The sequence below is a fragment of the Serinus canaria genome, chromosome 11 (genome assembly GCF_022539315.1).
Source record: "Serinus canaria isolate serCan28SL12 chromosome 11, serCan2020, whole genome shotgun sequence".
Classification (NCBI taxonomy): domain Eukaryota; kingdom Metazoa; phylum Chordata; class Aves; order Passeriformes; family Fringillidae; genus Serinus; species Serinus canaria.
This window is the reverse complement of record NC_066325.1, coordinates 13,788,218-13,800,489: the sequence shown is the minus strand read 5'-3', so window position 1 is coordinate 13,800,489 and position 12,272 is coordinate 13,788,218. Positions and strand designations below refer to the sequence as shown.

At 53.5% G+C, this 12,272-nt stretch overlaps 2 protein-coding genes across 6 annotated transcripts; one reads left to right on the top strand and one right to left on the bottom strand.

The window, feature by feature from the left end:
- The first annotated feature begins 3,913 nt into the window (after positions 1 to 3,913).
- LOC115484039 (C-factor-like) lies at positions 3,914 to 7,175 on the top strand. 2 transcript variants are annotated; one of them, XM_050978863.1, is made up of 6 exons: positions 3,914 to 4,176; positions 4,490 to 4,541; positions 4,743 to 4,930; positions 5,250 to 5,408; positions 5,521 to 5,640; positions 7,059 to 7,175. In XM_050978863.1, exons 1-6 carry the CDS (start codon positions 4,030 to 4,032, stop codon positions 7,158 to 7,160), a joined length of 768 nt encoding a protein of 255 aa, XP_050834820.1. In that variant the 5' UTR covers positions 3,914 to 4,029; the 3' UTR covers positions 7,161 to 7,175. The 2 variants fall into 2 exon arrangements, with proteins under 2 accessions (XP_050834820.1, XP_050834819.1); XM_050978862.1 differs by lacking the exon at positions 7,059 to 7,175 and adding an exon at positions 5,942 to 6,147 and having other exon boundaries at positions 3,918 to 4,176.
- Positions 6,549 to 12,244, bottom strand: LOC103816685 (C-factor-like). 4 transcript variants are annotated; one of them, XM_009090698.4, is made up of 6 exons: positions 11,974 to 12,168; positions 11,445 to 11,496; positions 8,142 to 8,329; positions 7,616 to 7,774; positions 7,207 to 7,317; positions 6,549 to 6,891 (listed from the first exon to the last, which is right to left on the bottom strand). In XM_009090698.4, exons 1-6 carry the CDS (start codon positions 12,115 to 12,117, stop codon positions 6,778 to 6,780), a joined length of 768 nt encoding a protein of 255 aa, XP_009088946.2. In that variant the 5' UTR covers positions 12,118 to 12,168; the 3' UTR covers positions 6,549 to 6,777. The 4 variants fall into 4 exon arrangements, with proteins under 4 accessions (XP_009088946.2, XP_050834816.1, XP_050834818.1 ...); XM_050978859.1 differs by having other exon boundaries at positions 7,207 to 7,774; positions 11,974 to 12,242; XM_050978861.1 differs by lacking the exon at positions 7,616 to 7,774 and having other exon boundaries at positions 11,974 to 12,242.
- Positions 12,245 to 12,272: the final 28 nt, after the last annotated feature.

Sequence of the window (12,272 nt, the reverse complement as noted above, 5' to 3'; positions counted from 1 at the left end):
GCGGCGCCACCTCCGGGGCGGGGCGGGGCGGGGCGGGGCGGGGCGGGGCGGGGCGGGGCGGGGCGGGGCGGGGCGGGGCGGGGCGGGGCGGGGCGGGGCGGGGCGGGGCGGGGCGGGGCGGGGCGGGCGGAGGGGCCCGACTGGGGCCGGCACCGCCAGCGTTGTGCTCGGAGCCAGCTCCCGGCCATCCCCATCCCCTACCCGGCCCTCCGTCTCACCCCCAACCCCAGTCCCCATCGTTATGTGTCGGAACCCAGGAAATTCCTCTGACTGCCCTGGAAGACTCGAGCCCCTGCCCGGGGGGGGGGGGGCGGGGCTCAGAGACCTTGGCACAGAGCCCAAGACCCCCGTGCCTTAGATCTTGACCCATGGAAAAACAATTGCCAACCTTTATATGAAGAATTGCAAGTCAAGAGAGTTTAAGTAGAATAATAGTTAGTTTGTCACAGGGTGAAAAATAGATTTTTTGGGTTTTGGAATGGGGGTTCAGGAGGCAAGATGGAGGAATATGGGCGTGTCCAGCCTTTCTCCTTGGCCTCCATCTTCTGCTGTGATTGTGGCACTTTTGGATTGGTTTAAGGTAGAAACTCACTGTCTAACACAGGTGATAGGTATTGGAAAGTTATGGTAAATAACGTACACGTAGTTTTTAGTATAAAAAGATAACACCACCGGCCAGCGTGCCTCGCCCTGACCTGCCAGACAGACCTGCAGCAGGTTGGAGAAAGAATGTTATAGATAAGAAATAATAACCTTGAGAACAAAAGAATCCTGACTCCTTCTTCGACTGCCAGGCTGGGAAAAAGAGGCCTCTATGTATCTCAAAGTCACTCTGACCAGCAGAGATTCTGAGACTTATGCCCTGCCCTATCCCTGTGCCCAACCCTGGCCCTTTTGCTGGGCACACACCTCCCCTTCTAGAAGAGAAGGGTCTGGGGGGATGTTGGAGCCGTTTCCAGAATATAAAGGGGTTACCCTGGAGTGATAGCATAAGGGGGAATGGCTTCAAATGGGGGAAAAAAGGCAGGTTTAGGTTAGATATGAGAAGGAAATTCTTCCCTGCTAGTGGGGTGAGTCACTGGCACAGGATGCCCAGAGAAGCTGAGGCTGCCCCATCCCTTGAAATGTTCAAGGCCAGGTTGGATGGGGCTCTGGGGCTAAGGGAAGGTGACCCTGACATGTGGGGTGTTGGAACAACTAGTCCCTTCCAACTCCAGTCAGTACAGTTTGCCATTCAGTGGTTCACACGTGATATCAAACCATCCCTGGAACTCTACCTTGGTTTTATGTTCCTTCCTTGAGTTTTGGCCCCAGCTCCAGGTAATTCCCAGGGTTTCCCCAGATGGTTGCCCGTGGGAAGAAGCATCCTTCCACAACAGCCTTTCTATCCTTTATTTCATCTTAAGGTATTAAAGCCACTTGGTGAAATCTGTCAAGCAACCTGGGAGATGTTCTGGCTGAAGGGATGGGAAATTCCTCCCCTCACCCAGTTCAGTTGTGCCTTGGGGCAATCAGTGCCTTCCATCCCTGTGCCAGAGGCTGTGGATCCATCAGTGGGCTGACACTGAGGGTACTGAAATGGCATGGCAAGATGGGTATAATTGCCGCCCTGTATTTGGTTTGCATGGCCAGGCTTTGGTGGAGGTGGGCCTTCTGGGGAAGCTGCCAGGAGCCTCCTCCATGTCCAGCAGAGCCAGTGGCAGATGTGTTGCTGGCCAAGGCTGAACCCTTCAGCCACAGTGGTAACACTTCTGTGATAACATATTTAACAAGAAAACAGAAAAGTTATTGTGCAGATGTAATTGCAACCAAAAAGAAGTGGAGAGAGACTAAGTGAGGGGAAAGCTCTGCAGACACCAAGGTCAGTGCACAAGGAGGGGGAGGAGGTGCTCCAGGCACTGGAGCTGAGATTCTCTTGCAGCCCATGATGCAGCCATGCCTGTGCCTGAAGGACTGCGCCCCATGGAAGAGTGATCCATGTTGCAGCAGTTTGTGGAGAACTGTTGCCCAGGAGATGGACTCCCTTTGGAGAAGTTCATGGAGAACTGCCTCCCATGGGAGGGACCCCATGCTGGAGCAGGGGAAGGACTCCAACTCTTCTCCCTGAGTCACAGCAGGGAATACATGTGATGAACTGACCACAACCCCTATTCCCTGCCTCCCTGCACTTCTGAGCAGGGAGAGGTAGAGCTGGGAAAAAGGGAGTGGTGGAGGGAAGGTATTTTTAAGATTTATCTTACTTCTCATTATCCTGCTCTGATTTTGTTAGGAACAAATTCAGTTAATATCCCCAGTTTGAGTCTGTTTTGCCTGTGACAGTATTTGGTGAGTGATTTCTCCTGGACCGTATCTCAACTCATGAACCTTTGTTACATTTTTTCTCTCTCCCCTGTCCAGTTGCAGAGGGAATCAATAGAGTGGCTTTGGTGGATGCCAGGCATCCAGCCAGGGTAAATTCACCACATACACAGAAGAGTGGGCAGCAGGGTTTGCTCTTACTGACAAAAGCTGATTTCTTTGAAAAGGTTGCATTTGGATGGAGGATCAAATCTCCTGAACAAGACAGCTCATCATTGTCCAGTTGCAAAGCAAAGTTGGAGTAGCATCTCCAGCTGGAGCAGGAGAGGTTCCACAAGCTTATACCCCCTAGTCCTGCCCAATCACATCCCATATAAGTGGTCATTAATTACTTTAAACTACCTACACAACATCTCTGAACTATCTTAAATGTGCATATTCCACCATTGCAAATGGTCTGGGCAGTTTGAGTGATGCTACAGCAGGAACCAGCTGGGAAGGCCATGGGATCATAGAATCAGAGAATCATTTAGACAGGAAAAGACCCCTGAGACCACCAAGTACAATCCATCTATCATCCATCAGATGCCTAGACCCTCTCTGCAGGGTGGGGACACATGGAAACATGCAGGTCATGGTTCTCTATTGATTTTAGGTGCAACAGGAGCTCCTGGGGGATGATTCTATGATTCAGTGGTCCTCAGGCCTGTCCAAAATCCTGAATCCACCAGTCAGATGCTTCCCTGGGAGTTCAGTCCATCAATTGGTTCAGTCTGTACTTCAGGAAAGAGCTGGGGAGTACCTGGGCCACCCTGGGGCTGGATGTTCACCTGCAGTGCGAGTGCCTGGGCACAGCCCTGGCCACACCAAAGTCACACCCAGGGGCAAACCTGAATTTTATCATGGCATCACAGAGCCATAGTTTGGACTGGAAAGGATGTTAAAGACCATCTGGTTCCAACCCCCCTGAACAAGTAGGGACACCTTACACTAGACCATGTTGCTCAGAAGTCCCTGCAGCCTGTCCATGAACACTTCCAGGGATGGGGCAGGTATTATCCTTCTGTCACACTTAAATGTTATAGGTGCTGTTAGAGCAGACTCTGAGGAAAGGGGTCACTCTGGTCAGCCCTGGAGGGTTTTTCCCAGTGATCCTGGAGGGTTTCTATGTTTCTCAGCCTGTTCTTATGGCTAAGGAACACTTGTCTGTCCTGGCTGCTCCATCCTGAAGTCCTCACAGGACGTTCATCTGTCCTGACTGTTCCATCCCCAGCCCTGGCTTTGGCATTGCACGAACTAAGGCCAACAAACTGCACTGTGCAGTCAGCAAGTCCAGCCTCGTTTGCCTGACCTTGGGCAAGGGGAGGGACAGGCCTGGGATCCCAAGAGGGAGGGAGGTGGTGGGAGAGGGTGTCGCACAGCAAGGACAGGGATAGTGCTGGCCCTGAAAATCAAAAGGCTCAGGTCTGGTAGCATAAAGCAACACTCCTGACACCTAGCCCAGGGCAACTCCCTGTCTGGGCAGGACACTTGGCTCCTGTTGCGTCATTCCACAGCCAGCAGGAAAAATGGATCATGGGTATGGACCAGAGCCAAGAGATCGAGGTGCAGGCAGAGAATTTCCAAGAACCACAAGCTGATGCAAGTCCTCCTGGGAACAAGTGAGATAACCAAGTAGCAAAAGGCCCTGGCAGAGCCAAGCGAGAGCAGTGCAGCCACAGCCAGGGCAGCATGGCAGGGCTCCACGTCCGCTCCGTTCTGGTGACTGGCGCCAACCGAGGCATCGGCCTGGGGTTTGTCCAGCATTTCCTGAGGATGCCAAACCCACCACAATGGATTTTTGCAGGCTGTCGGGACCCCAAGGGACAGCGAGCACAGGTGAGACTGGGCAGGGGTAGACTGGATCAGAAATGGTGTTTGCAATGGGCTGGAGCTGCAGTCAGGCACCCGCAGCACAGGTCAGTTGGCTTGGGACACCATAGGACCAGTTGTGCATGGGATACATGGAAGGGAGAATGGCACAAGGCATGTATAGAAGGCACAGATTCCCACTGATGTGGCAGCTGGAGCAGGTGTTGGCCACAAATTGATACAGGACAGAGAGGGAGTGGCATGGATTTTGCTGGGAATGGCTGAGCCTCTGCACAGCCCCTCCAGCCTCTCCATGCTAACACTGTGCCCTCTCTTTCAGGAGTTACAGAATTTGGCCTCCAAGCACCCCAACATCATCATCATCCCACTCGGTAGGTGCTCCGAGGTGCGGGTCCTTTGCCCCAGTTCCTCTGGTGAGTGCCCAGCTGGGCACACCCTGGGAGCCCGTGCTGGGAGGGAGCTGTGCCATGGGAGGTGCCTGCAGGGCCATCGGGCACTGCCACCTCCAGGGGAACAGAGGGGACTCCAGCATGGGGACTCAGGCTCTGACCTCCCCTGTGTTGGCCCTGCAGAAGTCTCCGACCCTGCCAGCATCAAGGCAGCTGCAGCCAAGGTTGGGGAACACCTGGGGGGCTCTGGGCTCAACCTCCTCATCAACAATGCCGGAATTTTGAAGGCACAGTCCCTTGATAATGAGACGCTGCAGGACATGACCGAGATTTACACCACCAACACAGTTGGACCCCTGCTGATGGGCCAGGTGAGTCACCAGCACTACAGCACAGGTCCAGAAGGATCCCTTCCCACGTGCTCAAGCTGGACATCACAGAGGGAGTGAAGGGCCAGTGGGAGGGGCTCCTGTCAGTGCTCTGGTGCCCTGATGGGTTCTCAGTTGATGAGAAGCTCAGGGAGCCATGAGCTGGAGCTCAGGAGCTGGAGCCAGCCAGGCTGGGGCGCTGGGAAAGAGGAGGGAGGATGACACCCCAGTGCTGGTGTCAGTGTTGCCCACTGTGGAAGGAGCTTCTCTCCTGCCCTGTTCCATCTCCATGTGTGCTCCTGTCCCCTCTGTCTCCTCACAGGCGTTTCTGCCCTTGCTGAAGAAGGCTGCCCAGGGGAGCCCAGGCTCAGGGCTGAGCTGCAGCAAGGCTGCCATTGTCAACATGTCAAGCATTGGCGGCTCCATCACTTCTTTCTTTGGTTGGGAGTTGATACAAGGTGTCTCATACCGCTGCAGCAAGGTGCTGTCTCACGTGCTGGGGACAAATTCACTTCCCCTGCCCTGCCCAGCTGCGGGTCCCCTTGCAGCCCCCCTTCCCCTCCCACCACCCTCCCTGCATTGTCTTCCCACAGGCTGCTCTGAACATGCTGAGCAAGTGCCAGTCCCTGGCGTACAAGGAGCACGGCATCCTCTGCGTCGCTCTCCACCCCGGCTGGGTGCAAACTGACATGGGCAGCTCAGCTGGACAAGTGGTAGGAATTCCCTCGGGGCGGGTCCATCAGAGCTCCTGGGCTGATTTTGCATGGGTGGGAGTTGCTGTCCTAAGCCTCTGCCCATGGCTTCCCTGCCTGCCCAGTCCCTGCTGGGGCAGCTCCCCCTGTCCTGGCCCTTCGTGCTGGGTGTCTCCATCCCCTCAGTTCTCGTCTCAGTCCCTCCCCATGGGGTTTTCAGCTTTCTCTTTGCCCTGGAGCAGCTCTTTCCCCTGGCACCAGCTGATCCAGGGCCCTCAGCCAGTCCTTGGGCATGGGCTGCATCTCCCCCTCTGCCCCACAGCCCCCTGTGACAGTGGATGACAGCGTGCTAGGGATGCTGAAGGTCCTCTCCTCCCTCTCTGAGAAAAACACCGGTGCCTATCTGGACTGGGAAGGGAATGTCATCCTGTGGTGAGACACCACTTCAGGATCCTGGCACCCAAGAGGTCCTTTTGGCACTGCTCCCTCCTCTCCCAGATCCTCAATAAACTCTTGCTGAGACCCCCAGCTCTGTTGTGCAGTGCCAGCTCACGGGGTGGCCCTTTCCAGGTATCCCACTCCTGCACTGGGGATTGGTGGTACCCACAGCTGCCCCCAACCCACGGCTGTCACTGGCATTCCCATGAGTTCCAGCCAGCAGGTCCCATGGCACTGTGACTGCCTTCTGGAGACCTCCCCTCAGGAGGCACTGGAGGAGCTGGAGCAGGGCCCCTCTCCTGAGCCCCTGCAGGCCTGGCTTTCCCCTGCCCAGGCTGAGCTGCCTGAGGAGTGGGGGTCACAGGGAGCAGCTGCCCTCTCCCCTCAGCTGGGGGATGCCTGGTCACAGGTGGGACAGAGGGACACACAGAACTTGGGCAGAGCACTGGGATCCTGCCCTGGGCTCAGATGGGGGAGATTGAGACTGGGTGTGGAGACAGAGCAGAGAGGCATCAGCTGCCAGAGTTTACAGAGGTGAGGGGTACAGGGGGACCACAGGGAACACATGGTGTGGGAAGGGAAACAGAGGCTGTTTCCCAAGCTGATTCGCTCTACCCAGCAGTGTGGGGAGGGCTGAGGGTGAGCAGGGGTGACCGTGCAGACTGGTGAGCCAGTGAGCAGAGACTGCAGTGTGGGCAAGAGGTGCCGTCCATTAGTCCATCACCAGGGCAGGCTGTTCCCTTCCCAGTCGAGGAAGGCTCCAGAGGTGTCCTGTGAGAGGCTGGCCAGCACAGTCAGGATGCCCCTCACGCTGTGCTCCACTGGCAGTGGTGCCTGCAGAAAAGGACAATGAGCTGTAACAGAGAGCAGCTCTTGGGGAGGTTGCATGCCCAGGAGCAGCATCCATGGTGCTCACAGGGATATTTTTCCTTACTGCCACACCTCTTCAGGCTGGCTTGGGAAGACAGGGCTGGCTATCCCATGTACTTAATATGTTGCAGCTTGCTGACTGCTCCCTGCCTGCTCTGCTCCAGAATATGGTCATGGCAGCCCACAGCATCACACAAAACCCCGGAAGTGCCCCTGCCCTCCCCAGGATATGAGGATTCAGTGGGGGTCCTGCTGACCCTCTCCTGCACAATCCAGTACCTCCTGTGTGCCCATGTCAGTCTTCACCCAGCCAGGATGGATGGCCATGCACAAGATCCCCTTGTCCTGGAGTTCCACAGCCAAGCACCTCGTCACCATGTTCTGGGCAGCCTGGAAGAGGCATAGCCCTGCCAGCACAACCCGGGGAGTGGGTAGGCAGGAGAGAAGACATTTCATAACCACAAAATGGCTGTGGAGGGGGGAAATGGGGCTTGGTCCTGTGGCAAAACATCAGCACGACCTGCTGGAAAGGCTCAGTCCTGGCTGCTGCTGTCCCAGTCTCTCTGCTTCCACCTGGGAGAACCAGGCTGGGTGTGGGTGGCTGGGGCAGGGAGTGACCCAGGGCTCCCTCCCCTCCACGGGCACTGTGCCCAGGACAGCATCTCCAGCACCTCCCCTGGCAGCTCACCTTGCTGGCCCGGTACGGGTACATGGGGGCCTCTGGCACACGGAGGCACAGCCCAATGGAGCCCAGCTTGGAGGAGATGTTAATGACAGCTGCCCTGCTGCAGCTCAGACCCTCCTTTCCTGTGCCCTTTGCCGCCTGCTCCAGGAGTGGCAGAAATTCCTGATGCAAAGACACCAACACTCTATTAACATGGAACAGAACCCCAATTTGAGGACTGTCCTGGAGGGCTCTGTCACAGACTGTAGACAAGCAGCTGGACAGACACTCCTGGCAGAAGGGGATGGGGAAGATGCCCCAAGAAGGGGCCAGGCTCCAGCCTTTCCATCCCCAAGAAAGGAGTGAGCTGGCACAGTGAGCCTGGAGCAGGCAGCCACTCCAGGTGGGGAAGAACTAAGCATGAGGGATGCTGGGCTGGGCTAAGCTGCTGAGCTCCTCTGGGTAGGCAGGGGAGATCCATGGAGGTGCCTTTTTTCCCGTCAGGGAACATCTTCCCAAGCGGGAGAAATGCAAAAAAGCCCAGACACACCTTGACAACCTGGAGTGGCCCAACCACATTGGTGGCAAACACATCGAGCATCTCCTGCGAGTCCAGGGAGCACAGTGTGGCATGGGAGCTGATGCCTGCATTGTTGATGAGCAGGTTCAAGCCCCGGTCCTTCAGATGATTCCCCACAGTCTGCATGGCGCTTTGGATGCTGGACAAATTCACTGTGTCTGCCAGGGAAAAAGCAAAGTGAAGAACATCAGCTTTGGTGGATCACACAGCACCCACTGAAAATTGTGCTGTGGCTGGAGCCAGCACTTCCTATACAGAAAGAATGCAGCAGGTTTAGCAGATTGAGCCCATTGGAATGAACAGCAGTTTGTCCTCACCTCATGGTTTTGCAGCCTCAGCTGAATTAAACCTTAATTCAACTCATTTTGGGTCATGTGGGGGCTATTGGTAGGAAAAACTTGTCTGTATTTGCTTTCTTTATTCAAGGACTTTATGGTTGTACCAAGGGAAGCTTGGTCCTTGCACACTGAGGCTCCCAAGTTTATTTCCACAGGGAGCCATTTTTTTCTTCATGCAGTTACCTGCAAGGTTTTGGAGCTGACAGATGAGCTGAGGTGAGTACAAGTAATAAAAGATTTGGGATGTAGCCTGTAGTATTTGATTGCAGGCTCTGAATCTGACCTTCCCTATCCCTGCTGACCAAGTTGTGGCAACAACCCCTCTTAAGCAACAAGGCACAACTGAAATTGGGCTAACAGGGATAAGCATCCTGTCTTCCTCTTTGCTTAAGTATTGGTATAGCATTTGAAATTCTGCCATGCTTTAATTGCAGGATTTTTCTGACTTAGGCAATAAAAGTGGTGGTTTTTGAAGTTTGTGTCCAGCTGTCAGGGTTGCTTATTAGGATTTACATCATGTCCTGGATACTCACCAACTGAAGTGGCCATAGTTTGTTTATTTAAAAAGGTAATCTAAATGTGAAATGGGCTGATTAGGCCAACATTAAACTTTGTATATATTGCTTTTTAATACCTCAGGTATACCACAGAGCCCTTAAAAATCATAAATATTCACGTGTATGGGCAGGTTGGAGTGTGCCCTTGTTCCCATGCACACTTCTGTGCCTGTGTTTTGCAGATGCCAATGTGATGAGCCTGCTGGGAGTGGGGGACTGCAGATTCCTTATTTTATTTGCAACACTTTGGCCCCTGAGCTGTGTTACTTTTCTCATTCTTGGAAAAGAGTGACTTAGCAAAGGTTTCCAAGGCTGAAGATTTCTTTCTTGGAATATTTATACCCTGATGGGCAGCAAAAAGATCTTTTTCCCTGGCATTTTTAACTAGCCTGATGTCTTTATGGTGGTAAGCAAGTATGTGAGTGGCATGGGACTTGTTGCTACCTTGTGTTGTGCAGCCCAGACCTTTGTAGAGGTGTCCTAAAAACATTTGAGGGGAACACCATGGGCTAATCTGCTGTGAGGCTGCTGGGAAGGGAAGAAGCCCTGGGATTTGAGAGGATATTGCAAGTCCAGTTGCAGGACAAATCACAGAGTACTTTGGAGTTATTTCTTTGGATAACAATGGGATGAAGTTCAAGGTTCTGCCACTCCAGCACATGTGAGGGATTTTTTGGTCACCTGGTGAATGATTAATTGCTCTGTTTGGATTAGCTGAGTCATTGCTCCAAGGCATGGGGGACCAACACATCTTTTAGTCCTTAACCCCCAAATTTGGTGAAATAACCATCATTTGTCTCCCTGGAAGAAATAAGGGTGGGAAAGAAAGAGAGAGAATGAAAAGAAGTGACAGATCTTGCACATTTTTGAGTTATTTTTTCAACATTTCTTTCTGAAAAGTCCATGCCTGTCACTGGTTTGAAGACAGCCCTCTGTTATTATGGAGCAAGAGAGCTGGATTTTTAAAAAATACCTTGTTGCTGTTGATAATTAAGCACTTTTAAGCCTATTTTGGGACTTTATTGACAATCTGAGGCTTGGGCTGTATGTTTTTAGTAAAGATTGTTCATGTAGTGGCCAGTCCCTTGAGACGTCCCTTTTATGTTGGCCATGCTCTTCCCATCAGGTACTGCCAGTTGGGGCTCACAGCTCATGTATTTTTTTTTATTTCAGAGAAGGTATTTTACTTTAATAATCTACTTAAGAGCAAAAGAGAGATTTGCTGCCTCTTTGTAGTAAAGCCTAAACTCAAGAATGTCCTATTTTCTAAGAAATGTTGAAAAAACTGAACTTGAAGTTATTTGAACTTTTCAGATGTTTTTAAAAAAATAAACAGGTAGGTAGATAGATAAGTACTGATATGGAATGGCCTTGATTCAGTTTTCTTATTATTGGCTTCAATGAAATACAAATATTTAGAAGCTATGGCTGCTTCCCACCTCACTTTTTACAACAATGGCAATCCTAGTGCAGGCACTTTGCAAAACATTTCTTTTGGATTTAGATGTTCTTTTAATTCTTCATTAATAAAAGCAGCCCCCATTCTCTCAGACATAGGGGAACACAGGAAATCTCTGCTTCCCAAGACATATCCTCAGCCTGGTGCTCCTTATCTCCCCACTCTCCACACAAACACTGTCCTCCCCAGTGAGCTGTCCCTGTCCAGCACCCTGAATGCTTCTTTCCTGTGAATACCCCAACTTTGCCAATTCCAAATGCCAGCCTGGCTGTTCTCCCTATGCTCTCTAGGTCTGTTTGCTGCCTTGTGCTTCTCCCAAATGCTGCTGAAAAAGGTCACTGACTTTGGCCCACATCCATAGAAGGAGGGAATGGCCAAGAGGACATCTCCCCAGTCCAGGCTGTGGACATCCTGTGCCTCTGGGTCAGAGCATCAGCCTGGGATACCAGGCTGGGCAGATTTTCCATGTGTCATTTATAGCTATTTTTCCCTCCCTTTTTTACCTGAAAGAAATGCTAACCATGGTCACCTCCAAACCAACCCTCCTACTTAGGAACCATACAGGCAGTTACTGTGCCCTGCCTTGCTTCACTTTGTGAACCCATGTGTCCTAGCCCAAAACCTGGACACTGTATTTAGCATCTTTGGGAACAGACGTCATTCCTTTCCCATGAAACTTGCTCAGCTGAGATGTCTGGACCCACCTCTGCCTCCTCTGAAGCCAGTTTGACTGCTCCAGCCAGGGCACAGCTTAATTTGCAGGGAGAAGCTTGCCCAGGTGTGCATGAATCCCTCCCCATGGATCCCTCCTCACCTGGCAGGGCTAGAGCTTCCTGCAAAAGCTGCCCCTGCTCCCACCTCCAAAGTCACCTGAGAGCTGGAAGCAATGTTGGGTGCAAGGAGAAGAGTTGCTCCATACCTAGCTGGACCAGTTTGATGCTGGAGTGCTGGGCAGCTAATTCTTGCAGGGCCTGGAAACAAAGTGATGGGGCAAAGGAGGAGGTTAGAAGCCACCGGCTGCATGGTCAGGTGTCCCACCCCTGCTCCCAGGTCACTGAGCCAGAGTGGCTTTGCTTTCTCTGGGGAAAGGGCCATTCCCAGTGGCTGGGGTAGGGCAGCAGCTCCACAGCCAGCAGGAGAACGGTGCTGCTGGGCTTAAGAACTGCCCCCACTCCTGAGTGATCCCAGAACAGAAAAGGGGTTGGCCAGCCATGGGCACAGCCAGGAGCGAGTGCTAAGTACATGTCTGCCTCTCCAGCCTCATCCCACCCGGCCACACTGGGCACTGCCTTATCCAGGGAGCTGGGGGAGTTATGAGATCCCCAGAGCAATTCTGCCCCCACTCCTGGGCTACCTAGCCAGGGCAGCAAGCCAAAAGGGCTGCAGGGACCGCGGATCCCCTCTGCCCACCTGGCTCAGCACCATCCCACTCCCATGCCTTCACTGACCTTCCCTCCGGGACCCTCGGGGTCGCGGCAGGTGGCAAAGATGTGCTGGGGGGGCTGGGGGCTGGCGGCGAGCTGCCGCACGAGCTCCAGCCCGATGCCTCGGTTGGACCCTGTCACCAGGACGCTCCGAGCCAGCGCAGCCATGTCCCCAGCCTCTGCGCCGGGCGGTGACACATGGCAGGGTTGCCGCCTGCTTGGCGTGAAGAGGAGCCCGGCACAGCCCAGGGTGTGGCTCTGGGCACCCATGGGGACTGGGACAGTGCCAGCACCTGGTCCCTCGCCTGCCCCAAATGGAGCCA

Excerpts from the sequence above, each read along its gene's own strand:
- LOC115484039 (XM_050978862.1), top strand. The coding sequence starts at position 4,030 with ATGGCAGGGCTCCACGTCCGCTCCGTTCTGGTGACTGGCGCCAACCGA. Across the intron at positions 4,931-5,249 it reads GACCCCTGCTGATGGGCCAG|GCGTTTCTGCCCTTGCTGAA; the intron begins GTGAGTCACCAG and ends GTCTCCTCACAG. Across the intron at positions 5,409-5,520 it reads TCTCATACCGCTGCAGCAAG|GCTGCTCTGAACATGCTGAG; the intron begins GTGCTGTCTCAC and ends GTCTTCCCACAG.
- LOC103816685 (XM_050978859.1), bottom strand. The coding sequence starts at position 12,219 with ATGGGTGCCCAGAGCCACACCCTGGGCTGTGCCGGGCTCCTCTTCACG. Across the intron at positions 8,330-11,444 it reads CATCAAACTGGTCCAGCTAG|ACACAGTGAATTTGTCCAGC; the intron begins GTATGGAGCAAC and ends TTTCCCTGGCAG. Across the intron at positions 7,775-8,141 it reads GGCCACTCCAGGTTGTCAAG|GAATTTCTGCCACTCCTGGA; the intron begins GTGTGTCTGGGC and ends TCTTTGCATCAG.